This window comes from Erpetoichthys calabaricus, chromosome 8 (assembly GCF_900747795.2).
Source record: "Erpetoichthys calabaricus chromosome 8, fErpCal1.3, whole genome shotgun sequence".
NCBI classification, from domain to species: Eukaryota; Metazoa; Chordata; class Cladistia; order Polypteriformes; family Polypteridae; genus Erpetoichthys; species Erpetoichthys calabaricus.
This window is the reverse complement of record NC_041401.2, coordinates 62,026,504-62,041,306: the sequence shown is the minus strand read 5'-3', so window position 1 is coordinate 62,041,306 and position 14,803 is coordinate 62,026,504. Positions and strand designations below refer to the sequence as shown.

Sequence of the window (14,803 nt, the reverse complement as noted above, 5' to 3'; positions counted from 1 at the left end):
AAAGTTTTAGCCAGGTGTGACAAAAATGCCATAAAGTACGAATGCTTTCACAAATATAAATTCTACTTGTTTATTTTTACCAATTTGTACAATGCAAAGTGAGCTGACAGAAGAAAAATCTAAATATTTGGTATGATTACCCTCTGCCTTCAAACCAGCATCAATTGTTATAGGTACACTTGCACAAAGTCAGGGATTTTGTAGGATTATAGTCAGCTGTACGATTAACCAATTATACTAAACAGGTGCTAATGATCATCATTTTCATATGTAGGTTGAAACACAGTCATTAACTGAAACAGAAACAGCTGTGTAGGAGACTTAAAACTGGATGAGGAACAGCCAAACTCTACTACCAAGGTTGTGGAAGACCGTTTTATGTCATAGGTCATACACCATGGCAAAACTGAGAACAGAAACAAGACACAAGGTAGTTATACTACATCTGCAAGGTCCCCTCAGGCAAACATTTCAAAGTAGACTGGGGTTTCAAGATGTGCTGTTCAAGCTCTTTTGAAGAACCACAAAGAAATGGGCAACATTGAGGACTGTCGATGCAGTGGTCAGCCAGGGAATCATAGTGCGGCAGATGAAAGACACATCATGCTTGCTTCCTTTCAAAAGCAGAGCCATCAGTTCAGAACTGGCAGAAGTCTGTGGGACCCAGGTATACCCATCTCTACTGTCTGGAAACGTCTGGCCAGAAGAGGTCTTCATGGAAGAACTGCGGCCAAAAATCCATACCTCCAATACGGAAACAAGGTCAAGCGACTCAACTATGCATGAAAACATAAGACCTGGGGTGCAGAAAAATGGCAGCAGGTGCTCTGGACTGATGAGTCAAAATTTGAAATATTTGGCTGTAGCAGCAGGCAGTTTGTTCGCTGAAGGGCTGGAGAGTGTTACAATAAGTGGCTGCAGGCAACCGTGAAGAATGGTTGAGGTTCCTTGCAAGTTTTGGCGCTGCATTTCTGCAAATTGAGCTAGGGATTTAGTCAGGATTAAAGGTTTCCTCAATGCAGAGAAATACAAGCAGATACTTATCCATCATGCAATACTATCAGGGAAGTGTCTGATTGGCCCCAAATTTTTTCCTGCAGCAGCACAACAACCCCAAAAATACATCTAATGTCATTAAGAACTGTCTTCAACGTAAAGAAGAACAAGGAGTCCTGGAAGTAGTATGACTCGCACAGAGCCCTGATCTCAACATCATTGAGTGTTTCTGGGATTACATGGAGACAGAAAGATTTGAGGCAGCCTACATCCACAGAAGATCTGTGGTTAGTTCACCAAGATGTTTGGAACCACCTACCTGCTAAGTTCCTTCAAAAATTTGTGCTAGTATACCTAGGAGAATTGATGCTGTTTTGAAGGTAAAGAGTGGTCACACTAAATACTGCTTTGATTTATATTTCTCTTCTTTTCATTCACTTTAAATTGTTAAATGCTAAAAGTAAACTATTAACACTTCTATTTGTGTAAACATTCTTAGTTTACACCATTTGTTTCATACCTGCCTAAAACCTTTGCACAGTACTTACATTGTGCAATACCATAAGAGAGATATCTAGTCCATTCTAAGTTCTTTCTGCAGCAATACGAAAAGCCCAAACACATAGTCAAAATCATAAAATTCTATCTGCAGCAAATATTAAACCAGTGGATCCTGCTGCAGATGGTATGACCCTCTCTGAGCTCTGATCTCAACATCATTGATTGAGTCTGGGGTTACCTATGAAGACAGAAGCAAGTAAATGGATTAGTGGCAAGTCCCCCAATAGGCTTGAAACAACCAAAAATGCACATACCTTCAGAAACTGCATATAAGTGGACAATTTTCAGCTGTTTTTAAAGCAAAGGGTAATCACATCAAATATTTTCATTTATTATTTTTTTTTTTTGTTAATTCATAAACTATTTATTGCATTATCTTTGAAAGTGTGTCCACCTTACAGCATTTTATTGCAAGTGCATAAGACTTTTGCATAGTACTGTATATGTTTGTATTTATGTTTTGATTTAAGTAGGAAATGCACAGACATCTTTTAGAAATGTTTATTTGTTATATGCCTCTAGCCCAGTATTTAACACTATGTTGCTGTTTGCTTTTTTCTGTTTATAGAACATCTCAAGATGCTTTACAGGAAGAACTTTTGAAAGAAAAAGAGAACAGTCAAGCTGTGCTACTTCAGATTGATCAGAAGATTTGCTCATCTTCTCTTGAGATCCAGAATCAACAGGAAAAGCTCCAGAAATTAACAGATTCTCTTCAGGTGTTGCTAAAGAGACAGGTAAAAATGAAGTGTAAAGCTTCATTTCAGATGTCACTAGTTTTATTAAGAATTGAGGAGCAGTTAAGAAGCAAAGTGTAATCCACTTTAAACTGAGATGAACAGAAGGTTAATGTGGAGAAACCCCAATTTTTTCCATACACATTTGCCTACTTTTGCTAATTTTGTGTTAAAGATGTGACTGTGATAACAAGGAAATAAGTATAATCATGAATATATATTTCTTGATACATGCAGACATGTTAGTAAGGTAGAATAATTATGGAAATTTGTTAGGTCATTGTAGTGAACATAAGTTTTCTGATGGAAGAATTTACCAAAGCTTGTGCAGACCTCAATCTTAAATCTAATAAAATTAACATATTCTGAATACTGAGCTATATGGCAGATTTATTTTGGACTTCTTGTTATTGCTGAGGTGGTGCTTTTGATTTCTGTTTAATAATGAATGACTTTTAGTGTGACATTGGCACACGCAGTCCTGTGGCTTTAATTGGTGAAGAGATGGACCTGTGAAATATACCTAAAGGTCTGTACTTCCCATGGGCTCACCACCTATGGGAGGGGCCAAGGAGGTCGGGTGCAGTGTGAGTTGGGTGGAGGCCGAAGGCGGGGACCTTGGCGGTCCGATCCTCGGCTACAGAAGCTGGCTCTTGGGACGTGGAATGTCACCTCTCTGAAGGGGAAGGAGCCTGAGCTAGTGCGCGAAGTTGAGAGGTTCCGGCTAGATATAGTCGGACTCACCTCGACGCACAGCTTGGACTCTGGAACCAATCTCCTTGAGAGGGGCTGGACTCTGTACCACTCTGGAGTTGCCCCCGGTGAGAGGCGCCGAGCGGGTGTGGGTATACTTATTGCCCCCCGACTTGGAGCCTGTACATTGGGGTTTACCCCGGTGGACGAGAGGGTAGCCTCCCTTCGCCTTCGGGTGGGGGGATGGGCCCTAACTGTTGTTTGTGCGTATGCACCAAACAGCAGTTCGGAGTACCCACCCTTTTTGGAGTCCCTGGAGGGGGTGCTAGAGGGCATACCTTCTGGGGACTCCCTCGTTCTGCTGGGAGACTTCAATGCTCACGTGGGCAATGACAGTGAGACCTGGAAGGGTGTGATTGGGAGGAATGGCCCCCCCGATCTGAACCCGAGCGGTGTTTTGTTATTGGACTTCTGTGCTCGTCACGGATTGTCCATAACGAACACCATGTTCAAGCATAGGGGTGTTCATATGTGCACTTGGCACCAGGACACCCTAGGCCTCAGTTCGATGATCGACTTTGTGGTCGTGTCGTCGGACTTGCAGCCACATGTCTTGGACACTCGGGTGAAGAGAGGGGCGGAGCTGTCAACTGATCACCACCTGGTGGTGAGTTGGCTTCGATGGTGGGGGAGGATGCTTGTCAGGCCTGGTAGGCCCAAACGTGTTGTGAGGGTCTGCTGGGAACGTCTGGCAGAGCCCCCTGTCAGAAGTAGCTTCAACTCCCACCTCCGGCAGAACTTCGACCACATCCCGAGGGAGGTGGGGGACATTGAGTCCGAATGGGCCATGTTCCGTGCCTCTATTGTTGAGGCAGCTGACCGGAGCTGTGGCCGTAAGGTGGTCGGTGCCTGTCGTGGCGGCAATCCCCGAACCCGTTGGTGGACACCGGCGGTGAAGGATGCCGTCAAGCTGAAGAAGGAGTCCTACCGGTCCCTTTTGTCCTGTGGAACCCTGGAGGCAGCTGATAGGTACCGGCAGGCCAAGCAGAATGCGGCTTTGGTGGTTGCTGAGGCAAAAACTCGGGCATGGGAGGAGTTTGGGGAGGCCATGGAGAACGACTTTCGGACGGCTTCGAGGAGATTCTGGTCCACCATCCGGCGTCTCAGGAAGGGGAAGCAGTGCAGTGTCAACACTGTATATGGTGGGGATGGTGCGCTGCTGACCTCGACTCGGGACGTTGTGGGTCGGTGGGGGGAGTACTTCGAAGACCTCCTCAATCCCATTAACATGCCTTCCAATGAGGAAGCAGAGCCTGGGGACTCAGAGGTGGGCTCCCCCATCTCTGGGACTGAGGTCACCGAGGTGGTCAAAAAATTCCTTGGTGGCAGGGCCCCGGGGGTGGATGAGATACGCCCGGAGTTCCTCAAGGCTCTGGATGTTGTAGGACTGTCTTGGTTGACACGTCTCTGCAACATCGCATGGACATCAGGGACAGTGCCTCTGGATTAGCAGACCGGGGTGGTGGTCCCCCTCTTTAAGAAGGGGGATCGGAAGGTGTGTTCCAACTACAGAGGGATCACACTCCTCAGCCTCCCTGGAAAAGTCTATTCAGGGGTCCTGGAGAGGAGGGTCCGTCGGATAGTCGAGCCTTGGATTCAGGAGGAACAGTGTGGTTTTCATCCTGGTCGCGGAACAGTGGACCAGCTCTATACCCTTAGCAGGGTCCTGGAGGGTGCATGGGAGTTTGCCCAACCAGTCTACATGTGTTTTGTGGACTTGGAAAAGGCATTCGACCGTGTCCCTCGGGGAATCCTGTGGGGGGTACTCCGAGAGTATGGGGTACCGGCCCCCTTGATAAGGGCTGTTCGGTCCCTGTACGATCGTTGCCAGAGCCTGGTCCGCATTGCCGGTAGTAAGTCGAACCCGTTTCCAGTGAGAGTTGGACTCCGCCAGGGCTGCCCTTTGTCACAGATTCTGTTCATAACTTTTATGGACAGAATTTCTAGGCGCAGCCAGGGTGTTGAGGGGGTCCGGTTTGGTGAGCTCAGGATTGGCTCACTGCTTTTTGCAGATGATGATGTCCTGTTTGCTTCATCAGGCCGTGATCTTCAGCTCTCTCTGGATCGGTTCGCAGCCGAGTGTGAAGCGGCTGGGATGAGAATCAGCACCTCCAAATCCGAGACCATGGCCCTCAGCCGGAAAAGGGTGGAGTGCCCTCTCAGGGTTGGTAGCGAGATCCTGCCCCAAGTGGAGGAGTTCAAGTATCTCGGGGTCTTGTTCACGAGTGAGGGAAGAATGGAGCGTGAGATCGACAGGCGGATCGGTGTGGCATCCGCAGTAATGCGGGCGTTTCATAGGTCTGTCGTGGTGAAAAAGGAGCTGAGCCGCAAGGCGAAGCTCAATTTACCAGTCGATCTATGTTCTTACCCTCACCTATGGTCATGAGCTATGGGTAGTGACCGAAAGAACGAGATCGCGAATACAAGCGGCTGAAATGAGTTTCCTCCGCAGGGTGTCTGGGCTCTCCCTTAAAGATAGGGTGAGAAGCTCAGTCATCTGGGAGGGGCTCAGAGTAGAGCCGCTGCTCCTCCGCATCGAGAGGAGTCAGATGAGGTGGCTCGGGCATCTAATCAGGATGCCTCCTGGACACCTCCCTGGTGAGGTGTTCCGGGCACGTCTAACCGGGAGGAGGCCCCGGGGAAGACCCAGGACACGTTGGAGGGACTATGTCTCTCGACTGGCCTGGGAACGCCTTGAGATTCTCCCGGAAGAGCTAGAAGAAGTGGCCGGGGAGAGGGAAGTCTGGGCATCTCTGCTCAAGCTGCTGCCCCCGCGACCCGACCTCGGATAAGCGGGAGACAATGGATGGATGGATGGATGGAGGTCTGTACCCTGGAAGCACTCTTTGATGGTATGGGGACTTGGAAGTGAGAATGAAATGAGATCCTGACCATATGAGACACAGATAGTGAGAATAAAATGTTTCTTGTAAATGATATGAAGAATGAAGTAACTTAACTAGGTTAGTTATTCACACAAAAGCAAGGGGCTGAGTGGTAGAGAGACCTTAATTTCTTTTATTTTCCTGTGTTTCATATTATTGTAGCATAATATTCTAAGCTTGAGGAAAGGATCTACCGTGGATTCCCTCTATGCAGTATTGTTGTTTCTGTTTTGCTGGAAAAAATTCTTTTTCTAATTAAATATTTTAATCCACTTGGAAAATATAATATAAAGATATATCTAGACTAACAAAAATATAGCATTAAAATGAAATATTTTAGATCGTGCATTGCCCAATTTTAAAAATATTCAGATTTGTTTTAATGTTTTATATTTTCATGTGCACTTGACATTGTTTTTCTAAAGTGAATTTTGCTCACCAGGCTTCCATAGTCATCCTATAATATTTGTATTTGAACAATTTACTTTTGATAATTGTCCATCAAGCACCATTTTGCTAATTTGTCTGTTGTCCTAATATTGGCATATACAGTCGATTATATACCTGTTGATGGTGTTAACTGAGAAACCTTCTCAATAAAATAATTTTTAGTATTTAGTATTTTTTAGATATTTTTCATGTTTTTTTCCCCCTCTATATTTATTCTACATTTAAGAAACATCACTCTCCTGTAAGAATGGGCACCCCACAACACTATGCAATGACTCCTCGACCATCTGCCAACACATTTCTGGGAAGTATCCTGGAAGCTATTAGTGGTTTGCCACCAGAGGAAACAGACGAGACGGACACCAGTAAGTGCCACTGAATCTTTTAAACGTTTGCACTCTAAGACTTGTTAATGTGAAATCTGTAAATGAGAAACCACCAAGCTATTGAATATATTAATACTGTTTGTATTTTTTTTTTTTTTTTTTACTCTTTACCTTTTTTGTAAAGGGAGTTACTAAAATGCGTTTAAGAGTACCAATCCTTACAGTATATAAATGTATCACTTTTTATTTAAATTTATACTAGCAGTTTAATCAATTATAATATAAACTTGTGTTGATCAGTAGGTCCTCTAACAATTTATACACTTAACCTCTTTACCTCCACAGGAATTGCATACGTACACATTCACAAGACTTCTGATTGTAGAAGAAATAATTCTATTTCTTATAGTGCCTAGATGTTGTTTTGTTGCTCTCCTCCATCAGTGCTTTCTTTTGGATGTCATAAAACACATTAAGCAAAGCACTGACCTCTGTGTGTGTGTTTTTTTTATTTATTTGTGGTTTATGGGCTTTTCTGAGGGTGAGTGTTTTATCATATGTGATTGTTTGGAGTTTACATAAAAATGAGTGATATTAAAGTATAATTCCAAACAAATTTATCTGTACATTTTCAGTAAAATATTTAATATCTGTGTTGCAATAACTATCATTCTAGCACTTCCAGAATCTAATGAGCAGTCAACAGATGGGCTCAGCAGTGGAAACAGTGCCTTTACCCGTGTGCTTCCGGCAGCTGTCACTAGAGAAGAAAACACAGTTGTCATTCCTGGTAAGTTACCTAGGCATTCACCTGGTTCTTGTCGTTGTCATTCAAGTGTTTAACGTTTGAAGCCAATGTAAATGTATATTATCACTAATATCCTAACATTTTTTATCCCCCAAACCCTTGGTTTTTTTTTTTTTAAAGTACAAAAATACCACAGTTGTGTCTCAGAAGACCCCATTTATTTAATGTTTTGGATAATGACTTACAACTACCCACAGTTACACAAGATGCAACACAGCCTATCGCATTTCAAGGCAACTACATGTATGAAACAGCAAGCAGAAGCCTTTATGCATGATTGTACTCACTACTCACTCCTACAATTCCCATTGTTAAGTTTGCTATATATTCTGTCATTGCAGCAATGTTGTAACAAAAAGCAACCATAAAATAAGGCAGAAAGAAAATGTAGGTCCTTTAACATTTCTCACAAACTCATATTAATGCTGTACAGTAATCCCTCCTCCATCGCGGGGGTTGCGTTCCAGAGCCACCCGCGAAATAGGAAAATCCGCGAAGTAGAAACCATATGTTTATATGGTTATTTTTAGAATGTCATGCTTGGGTCACAGATTTGCGCAGAAACACAGGAGGTTGTAGAGAGACAGGAACGTTATTCCAACACTGCAAACAAACATTTGTCTCTTTTTCAAAAGTTTAAACTGTGCTCCATGACAAGACAGAGATGACAGTTCTGTCTCACAATTAAAAGAATGCAAACATATCTTCCTTTTCAAAGGAGTGCAAAGCAAGCAGTCAAAAAAAAAATCAATAGGGCTTTTTGGCTTTTAAGTATGCGAAGCACCGCCGGTACAAAGCTGTTGAAGGCGGCAGCTCACACCCCCTCTGTCAGGAGCAGGAAGAGAGCGAGAGAGAGAGAGAGAGCCACAGAAAAACAAAGTCAAAAATCAATACGTGCCCTTTGAGCTTTTAAGTATGCGAAGCACTGTGCAGCATGTCCTTCAGGAAGCAGCTGCACACAGCCCCCCTGCTCACACCCCCCTACGTCAGCGCGAGAGAGAGAGAGAGAGAGAAAGTAAGTTGGGTAGCTTCTCAGGCATCTGCCAATAGCATCCCTTGTATGAAATCAACTGGGCAAACCAACTGAGGAAGCATGTACCAGAAATTTAAAGACCCATTGTCCGCAGAAACCCGCGAAGCAGCGAAAAATCCGTGATATATATTTAAATATGCTTACATATAAAATCCGCGATGGAGTGAAGCCGCGAAAGGCGAAGCGCGATATAGCGAGGGATCACTGTACTACCTTTTTTTTCCTCTGATTGTAAGTCTGCACTTTGGGAAAACTACTAGGGAGTATTTTCTAGTAGGAGGACAAAAACTTAAAAGTAAATTTAATTAAGGAATAATATTTTACATTAAGCAAATCAAACTCAAACAAGAGTATGCCCTTTATAAATATATTGTTGAGTATTGAGTAATGTGTTTTAAAATGTGAAGCATACTCTTAAACTTTAAAATGCAGTGTTAAGAAAAGCATTTGTAGCAGTGGAAAATTTGTAAATACAGTACTGTACAAAAGTTTTAGGCAGGTGTGAAAAAATGCTGTGAACAAAGAATGCTTTCAGAAATATAAATAATGATTGTTTATTGTTATCAATTTACAAAATGCAAAGTGAGCGAACAAAAGAAAAATCTAAATCCAATCAATATTTGGTGTTACTACCTTTTGCCTTCAAACCAGCATCAATTCTTATAAGTACACTTGCACAAAGTCAGGGATTTTGTAGGATTATAGTCAGGTGTATGATCAACCAATTATGCCAAACAGGTGCTAATGATCATCAGTGTCACACGTAGGTTGAAACACAGTCATTAACTGAAACAGAAACAGCTGTGTAGGAGGCTTAAAACTGTGTGAGGAACAGCCAAACTCTGCTACCAAGGTGATGTTGTGGAAGACAGTTTCATGTCATGGCAAGATTGAGCACAGCAACAAGACACAAGTTACTGCATCAGCAAGGTCTCTCCCAGACAAAGGTTTTAAAGCAGACTGGGGTTTCAAGATGTGCTGTTCAAGCTCTTTTGAAGAAGCACAAAGAAACGGGACAACGTTGAGGATCGTAGACACAGTGGTCGGCCAAGGAAACTTAGTGCAGCAGATGAAAGACACATCAAGCTTATTACCCTTTGAAATCGGAAGATGTCCAGCAGTGCCATCAGCACAGAACTGGCAGAAACCACAGGGACCCAGGTACACCCATCTACTGTCCGGAGAAGTCTGGCCAGAAGTGGTCTTCATGGAAGAGTTGCAGCCAAAAAGCCATACCTTCGACGTGGAAACAAGGCCAAGCGACTCAAGTATGTACGAAAACATAGGAACTGGGGTGCAGAAAAATGGCAGCAGGTGCTCTGGACTGATGAGTCAAAATTTGAAATATTTGGCTGTAGCAGAAGGCAGTTTGTTCGTCGAAGGGCTGGAGAGCGGTACAATAATGAGTGTCTGCAGGCAACAGTGAAGCATGGTGGAGGTTCCATGAATGTTTGGGGCTGCATTTCTGCAAATGGAGTTGGAGATTTGGTCAGGATTAATGATGTTCTCAATGCTGAGAAATACAGGCAGATACTTATCCATCATGCAATACCAACAGGGAGGCGTATGATTGGCCCCAGATTTATTCTGCAGCAGGACAATGACCCCAAACGTACAGCCAAAGTCATTAAGAACTATCTTCAGCGTAAAGATGAACAAGAAGTCCTGGAAGTGATGATATGGCCCCCACAGAGTCCTGATCTCAACATCATCGAGTGTGTCTGGGATTACATGAAGAGACAGAAGGATGTGAGGAAGCCTACATCCACAGAAGATGTGTGGTTAGTTCTCCAAGATGTTTGGAACAACCTACCAGCCGAGTTCCTTCAAAAACTGTGTGAAAGTGTACCTAGAAGAATTGATGCTGTTTTGAAGGCAAAGGGCGTTCACACCAAATATTGATTTGATTTAGATTTCTCTTTTGTTCATTCACTGCATTTTGTTGATTGATGAAAATAAATGAATTTCTGAAAATAAATGTTGCTGTGCTCAATCTTGCCATGACATGAAACTCTTCCACAATCTCACCTTGGTAGCAGAGTTCGGCTGTTCCTCACCCAGTTTTAAGCCTCCTACACAGCTGTTTCTGTTTCAATTAATGACTGTGTTTCAACCTACGTGTGACAATGATGATCATTAACACCTGTCTGGTATAATTGGTTGATCATACACCTGACTATAATCCTACAAAATCCCTGACTTTGTGCAAGTGTACCTATAAGAATTGATGCTGGTTTGAAGGCAAAAGGTAGTAACACCATATATTGATTTGATTTAGATTTTTCTTTTGTTTGCTCAGTTTGGATTTTGTAAATTGATATAAATGATTGTTTATTGTTATTTCTGAAAGCATTCTTTGTTTACAGCATTTTTTCACACCTGCCTAAAACTTTTGCACAGTAATGTATATGTATATATATAATATATAAAATGTGTGTGTGTGTGTGTACGCTCATCAGGCGTACACACTCGCTGCACCCCCTCTCGGGAATCGGACGTCAGCACTAGAGGCGAAGCCCCTAACGTTGCGCCATGGCGTGTGGTTCGTTCCTTTGACTGCTATTTTCAACCATTCTACGATCTGCTTCTCGCAACTGAAAGAGGGCACCGTGGAGGATGTTAGCCGACTTGCTGACCAACCACAAGTGTTACCTGGTAGGTAACCTCCCATACAATCAGATTGTGATTCAGACTACGAATGCCATGTATGTATGTATGTATGTATGTATGTATGTATGTGTGTGTGTATATATATATATATATATATATATATAATATGCATATACATACAGTGTATATATATATATATATATAATATATATATATAGTGTGTGTATATAATAAAGGGTACTGTAGTTAGGTCTAAAGTGGAATGGAAAGTGAAAGCTTTAATGGTTGTTGGACCATGTGTTACCTTGCTGGTTTTACTTTCATTCATTTTCTTTTCATTCAGTAAAATGTTTTACAAGCATGGTCACTAAGGTAAAGTTTAGTAGCAGTGCTTGTGGTATGGAGATTGTGAAGATGGAAGCTAACTGTATTAGTCTCATGCTGTTTCCAATGCATCTCATTTAATATACTATTTACAAATGTTTACATTTAGTTTGCATAAATACAGTTTACGTAGTCTGTTTAAACCAGCAAATTAGTTTGCAAGTGACCGATGCCACCATCATTCAAAGTGGAAACAAGCTAAAACAGCAACTCTTTATCCTTTACAAGGCATGTTTACATCGTCCATCATGTCTTTTCTCTTGTGTGTCTGTTCACACCATACCTCACTTTAATATGCAGTTTCTCACTTTATTCGTCACAATTTTTCTCTCTGTTGAATTAAATTACTCCTTCCATCATACACACACACTTATAGTTATGACAGCTAAACGAATGTGTTGATATTTACAGCTTCACCACAAAGGCATATCTTACTGTTCATTCTGGTTCTGATTTGTTTGTGCAGATGAGTCCATTAAGCATTTGGATATACAGTACTATAATACAGTGTTTAAGCTAAGAATTAAGTGATCATGGTGATCCTGAACTATCAGCAAATAAATAGATTGAAATTCTCATTGATGTGCCCGGTGAATATCTTGTAACATGGGCCAGGTTTACACTTAGTGCATGATTTGGTTCAGCCCCTGCCTGTTGCTGAGCCCTTGATGTGGCACACATTAAAACACTGCAACCTAATGGGCTGAAAAGGTTTTTCTTTAGTCTGGGCAGCAAACATCCTTGTTACCTGTAGGTGTAGTGCTGCCTTTGTAATATTAGGCTAGACACTGAACAGTGCTACAGTATTTATTCACACCTGTGCATGTCAGGTGATTTTGAAAATATGCATTCATTGAACTCCACCCAAATTTAGCATCACAGGAAACCAACCATATCCCATGTCAGTTGTTGTTTTGTGTGTGTTTTTTTATATATTTATTCAAATGGTAAAGTTGTAATTTATGTTCGGCATATACACCTGACACAAGCTTCTTCATAAGGAAAGCAGCAATGCTGAAGTTCAAAACTGTTAAGAACTACGGTGTTTCTTTGTGTGTATCATGGTTTTTCTTTGGTTGCTTCTGTTTTTGAAAGCAACCTGTAAGCTTTCACACTAAAAAGCTTGTTGCTATTATTTGATTTATTAAAATAAAAATGCCTCTGGTGATTGCATGTATGATTCTTTCTTAAATTTTGTTTGTGTTTGAAAGATGTATTTTCAGTCCTTGCCTATTAATGCATTGGTTGAAAAAGAAAATTGATTTCTGCTAATTGCCCAAGTAATTATTAAATATTGATTAGTATGTTTTATACATCTAAGATTTGTGTTTGTTGCTTTAATGTTGTTTTGTTTTTTTACAGAGACCCCTCAAAAGAAACTGGAAGACAGCATTGGCTATCTTGATTCCACAGTATCTACTCTTCTTACGACTGTGATTCAAGTACAAGAAGAAAAGAGAAAGCAAGAAGATGAACTTCATCAGACCATGTAAGCTTAACATGTAAATATTTTGGAATTTTAACACTGAAATGACCAAAATGCAATTTTGATCCATTACTTTTAGCTCTCTAGATCTGATGAGTTATAGCATGAGTAAGTTTTTTGTTTGTGTAAGTTCTTTTCCAACTTCTGCCTCTTTTTGGGTTTCCTCAAGGTCCAGTCTTTTGGGTGCGAGTGTGATTCCTGTCTAGCTAATTGCACCTGCCTTTTACCCAGTGGTGTCAGTTTAGAGTCTGACAGCCTGTGACCCTGTCTGTAATGGAGAAAGCAAGTTCAAAACATTGATGGATGAATAGACAGCCTGTTTGTAAGCCATATGTCATATTGTACTACACCACTCAAGTGCAGCTTTCTTGGACCATCCCAGGTTCTAACCTCCTTGCCTTAAGTAGTTTTATAGTACATGTGTAATTGTGTGACCTGTTTTTATGCATTGGTAATGGGAACAAAGGCTTTACCGTTTTCCCACTGTCCCTGTGCAATTTAAGTGTGACCCATTTTACTGGGGAACTGGGAATTGCAGGATGGAGCCATTTTAATGGATATTCAAATTAAAGATTTTTTTTAAAAGCAAATCTTCATTATTAATTTATAATTGGCCAATATTAAAGTTTATACCCCTAGGTGAGTTGATTTTGTGTGTGTGTAAACTCCAACTCGTAATCCAACTTTTAAAATACTGCCTTTTAATATGTGTAGCACAACCTATTTTAGGTGTGAACCCCAATTATCCAGGTTATTTGGTCATCTTGGCATTTGTCTCCTTTCTCCCACTTAATATGTATACATGTAGTGCACAACAATACCTACTTATGGTACTCTAGGATCAAGTATATATTGCATTTACCAATAACAGGTGGCTAATTAAAAAGCTTACCAAAAACACTTTGCTCATTATTGTTTTTAAAATGAAGACTATATCATATCACAATGGATTAATATATTCTCAGGAGGATTTATAAATACATTGGCTAAGAAACCTTTTTAAGTTATTAAATTATGTTAACATATAAATTCAGTGTATGTATAAGATGTATATAGTGTAAATTTTGCATTCCAAGTATATTTGTTAATGTGTGAAGGTTATTATATAAAGATTAGAACTGAACTGAGTCTGAGGCCTGTGCATTTTTCTCATCAGTGCATTTTGATTTCTTGGGAGTCTAAATATTGTGCAAAAGCTGAAGACAAGCAGATTACAGATTTCTAGATGCTTGTTACACTAAATGTTTTTTTAGGGCAAGAATGTTTATATTAGTATATGCCTGTTAAAATAAGAAAGTGCAACAAATTATTTTTTGAGGAACTTGGACAAGAATCAACAACTTGTGTTTACATGTATAAATGAAAGCGTAAACATGGTGCCCTAAATGATGAGATTTAAACATGCAACTATAGAAATTTAAATTAACATATCATGCTACTCCTATCACACCCTGTGGGAGCTTTAATGACCTCACAATTATGGCTGCTTCATTCTCTGTTACTCTAAGATATAAATAATTCTACAAGTGTATTATGATTTTTCTGGAAGAAAATGTTGATAGTTAATTTCAGCACTAAAAGGCCAACTACAAGCAGCCAACAGGATCACAGCAGGGTCTGTCTTGTGCCAGGTGGAGAGTGTATAACATGCAAAGGTGCAGCAAACATGACTTATTATCAATGGGAACTAAATGAATAATACTGAAACAGAAGCACACTTTGTGAGACTTATTGGCTGAACATTGTATTAACAAGTATGGCTGGGCTATATGGG

At 41.1% G+C, this 14,803-nt stretch overlaps 1 protein-coding gene across 2 annotated transcripts in view; it reads left to right on the top strand.

Annotated features, from left to right (window-relative positions):
- Positions 1 to 14,803, top strand: part of spag5 (sperm associated antigen 5) — a 72,283-nt gene that overhangs the window by 41,232 nt on the left and 16,248 nt on the right. For both annotated transcript variants that reach the window (XM_051930842.1, XM_051930841.1), the window contains exons 15-18: positions 2,126 to 2,294; positions 6,609 to 6,747; positions 7,385 to 7,498; positions 12,906 to 13,032. In XM_051930842.1, coding sequence (XP_051786802.1) covers positions 2,126 to 2,294; positions 6,609 to 6,747; positions 7,385 to 7,498; positions 12,906 to 13,032 — 549 coding nt within the window. The remainder of the gene's footprint in view (positions 1 to 2,125; positions 2,295 to 6,608; positions 6,748 to 7,384; positions 7,499 to 12,905; positions 13,033 to 14,803) is intronic.